This window comes from Nanorana parkeri, unplaced genomic scaffold (assembly GCF_000935625.1).
Source record: "Nanorana parkeri isolate BGI_ZX_2015 unplaced genomic scaffold, ASM93562v1 scaffold47, whole genome shotgun sequence".
Lineage (NCBI taxonomy): Eukaryota > Metazoa > Chordata > Amphibia > Anura > Dicroglossidae > Nanorana > Nanorana parkeri.
This window is the reverse complement of record NW_017306315.1, coordinates 1,952,390-1,955,354: the sequence shown is the minus strand read 5'-3', so window position 1 is coordinate 1,955,354 and position 2,965 is coordinate 1,952,390. Positions and strand designations below refer to the sequence as shown.

At 46.4% G+C, this 2,965-nt stretch overlaps 1 protein-coding gene across 1 annotated transcript; it reads left to right on the top strand.

Moving 5' to 3' along the window:
- Nucleotides 1-260: 260 nt before the first annotated feature.
- On the top strand, nucleotides 261-1,844 carry LOC108801411 (E3 ubiquitin/ISG15 ligase TRIM25-like). The gene has a single exon (XM_018573309.1). The coding sequence runs from the start codon at nucleotides 261-263 to the stop codon at nucleotides 1,842-1,844; it is 1,584 nt and encodes a 527-aa protein (XP_018428811.1).
- The last annotated feature ends 1,121 nt before the right edge of the window (nucleotides 1,845-2,965 follow it).

Here is a 2,965-nt window from a genome sequence, read left to right as displayed (position 1 = left end):
GTTAAAAGTTTCAAAATTAAAAGCGTGTTTTTTTTTGTGTGGTTTTCATTTTAAATATCTTGTGTTTATAACCTGGAGGAGCCTTTCACCATTTATAAAGGGTTATCAGTCTCACAGAAGCCAGTCTGTCATCATTTCCCAACACAACTTGGGATGTTTGAGGGTTAATGGAATTTGCTTGCATCATAAAACTCTGCAGCCTAACTTGTTTTCAAAAGGAGGAAGAGTGCCGAGGGCTGAGTTACTTCCTGGGGTAGACAATGGCGTCTGCAGAACTGAAAGCCGAGCTCCTTTGCTCCGTCTGTATGGAGGTCTACACGGATCCAGCGACCCTACCGTGTGGACACAGCTTCTGCCGGGACTGTATTACACAGACATGGGAACATCAGGAGCATGTAAGAAAATACAAATGTCCTGAATGTATGAAGATATATCAGAGGAGACCTGAACTCAAAAGAAACCTGAGGCTGCATAACATAGCAGAGGCCTTTCTACGCAGTCAAAGAGCACAAGAGGAGACTGGGATCTTCTGTACTTACTGCGACTCCTCAGTCCTTGCTGTGAAGTCCTGTCTCAAGTGTGAGACCTCCATGTGTGATGATCATCTCAGGAAACATAACAGGACAGTGCAACACCCATTAACAGCACCGGTTGCTGCTCTGGGGAAGCATGTATGCCCTGTGCACAAGAAGGCCTTAAGTTACTACTGCACTCAGGACTCCGCCTGTATCTGTATCACCTGCCGCCTGGATGGAGGACACATTGGACACCAGGTAGAGCCCGTGGATGAGGCGTCTAGAAAGAAAAAGGAGAAACTGAGAAACCTTTTGCAGAAAGCGAATTCCGAGAGACAGGAGGCTGAGAAAAGAGCCGAGAGTCTGAAGGACCATAGACGCAACGTAGAAGAAAAAACAGCATCCGTAATTGTGAAGGTCGTCGCCTTAATCGGCGGAATGAGAAGGCAGCTGGATGAAGTAGAAAATAAAGTGCTGAGTGACATCTCCAGGCAGCAAGAGCAGATCTCCCTGTCAGTCTCTAATCTGATCCGGCAACTGGAAATGGATAAGAACAAGCTGGTCCAGAAGATGAGTCAGATACAGAAGCTATTGGACACGACCGATCTATTGTCTTTCCTACAGGATGCAGACAGAGGTGACTTTTTCAAGGAGACGGATAAGGAAAGAGAGGAAGATCGTGACAGATACGAAGATGACATGGACGATGGTGTGATCTTACAGACCTTGTGCACTCACCTGTATGGGATTTTACCCGGCTCAGACGTATGGTTCTCCGTGCAGGATCCCTCAGATATATTACTGGATGTCACCACTGCCGGTAATAACGTTGATATAGCAGATCATATGAAAACTGCACGCTATTCACAAGAGGACCAGAAGTACCCCCAAAAGCTGGAAAGATTTGAGTGTAGCCAGGTGATGAGCGTCAGGAACTTCTCCTCAGGGAGACATTACTGGGAAGTGGAGGTGAGCTCAGCAGGGTGGTGGATGGTTGGGTTGTGTTACCCCAGTATAGAGAGGAGGGGTGCATGCTCGTGGATTGGAAATAACAAGTCCTGGTGTTTGTACAGGTCTAATAATGTGTATTTTGTAGCTCACAACAGCAGAGCTATACCGTTGCCTCAGAAAAGTTCAAGTAATAGGCTGACAATTCATCTGGACTGTGAGGCTGGCCGACTGACCTTTTACGAGAGGAGGAATCCAATGAGACACTTACACACATTCACCACCACCTTCACAGAGCCAATTTGTGCTGCGTTCAGCGTATGTAAGGACACAATTTATAATGGAGATGGATGGGTGAAAATCATTAGCTCTTCCAGGTAAAAGAAGATGCTGAATATCTAGAAGTTCAGTGAAATTATTGAACATGCTCGATCAGTAGCCTTGCACTGACATAAAGAGGAGCAGTAAAGTGGGATCACTGGGGAACTACGAGGCAGGAAGGAGAGCCTCTATAAGTCATGAGCAAATATGTTTTAAGAGGGTCCCAGAATGCAGGCAAATAATGACTGTGATAAATGCCTACCCAACTTCTTGCTTTTCTATAGGCCAGGGACTAACCATAAGCTGCCAGATAAAACATTGGTCCTATGTATGTAGGCAATGCTTTATTTTTGTGCCCTAGGGTCCTGATTGCTGGAACATGGGCCACCTCTTGAGATTTCAGAGCAAACTCCAGGGGCTAGAATTCCAGACAACCCCCAACTCCTTTGACTCAGACTAGAAAAGAGCGGAGCACATCTGTTAGTAACGGGCACCCAGGAGGGAGAAGATAGCCGGGAGGGCTACAGACTCAAACAGTACTCTGCTAAAGTGGGGCCAGATCTTCCTTCTATGAGCTGGGCTGGTCTTCATGATGAGAACAGAACTCGGTGTGATACGAGCTTTGATTTATGAATCTTATTAGTTTACAAGTACAGGCAGTCCCCGAGTTACAAAAATCAGACTTACATACGCCCCCCCTACTTACAAACAGAGGCTATTACTGTACAGCAGGGGATCCCAGACTGCATCCAAACTGTACCGCGCAGCATTTCAGTCGTTGTAATGCTACCGCGCTCATGCCGACGAGGGGTGCCCGCCTTTCTGGGTCTGGTTCGTAGTACATTACAGGAAGTTGACTCTTGTTAGATGTGCGGACGAAGGGTGCCCGCCTCTTCTTCCGAGTCACTGTTTTTTTTTTTACTGCTGTCAATATCCTCATTAGAAAGATTTAAATCTCACTTCCTGTCCTTCAGCCAACAGGAAGTGAGAGGGAAATCTACCCCGAGGAAGGGAAAATCACTCCTGTAAGAGTTATCATGTGAAAAAGGCATCTCCACTGAAGCGTTATCACCAAACCTTGTTTCCATCACAACCCAACATTTTTTAAATCCAATTGTCACAGGGGCAGAGAGTGAGGTGCAATCTTCTGAACAGCAAAAAAAACGTTACGGGGGGGGGGG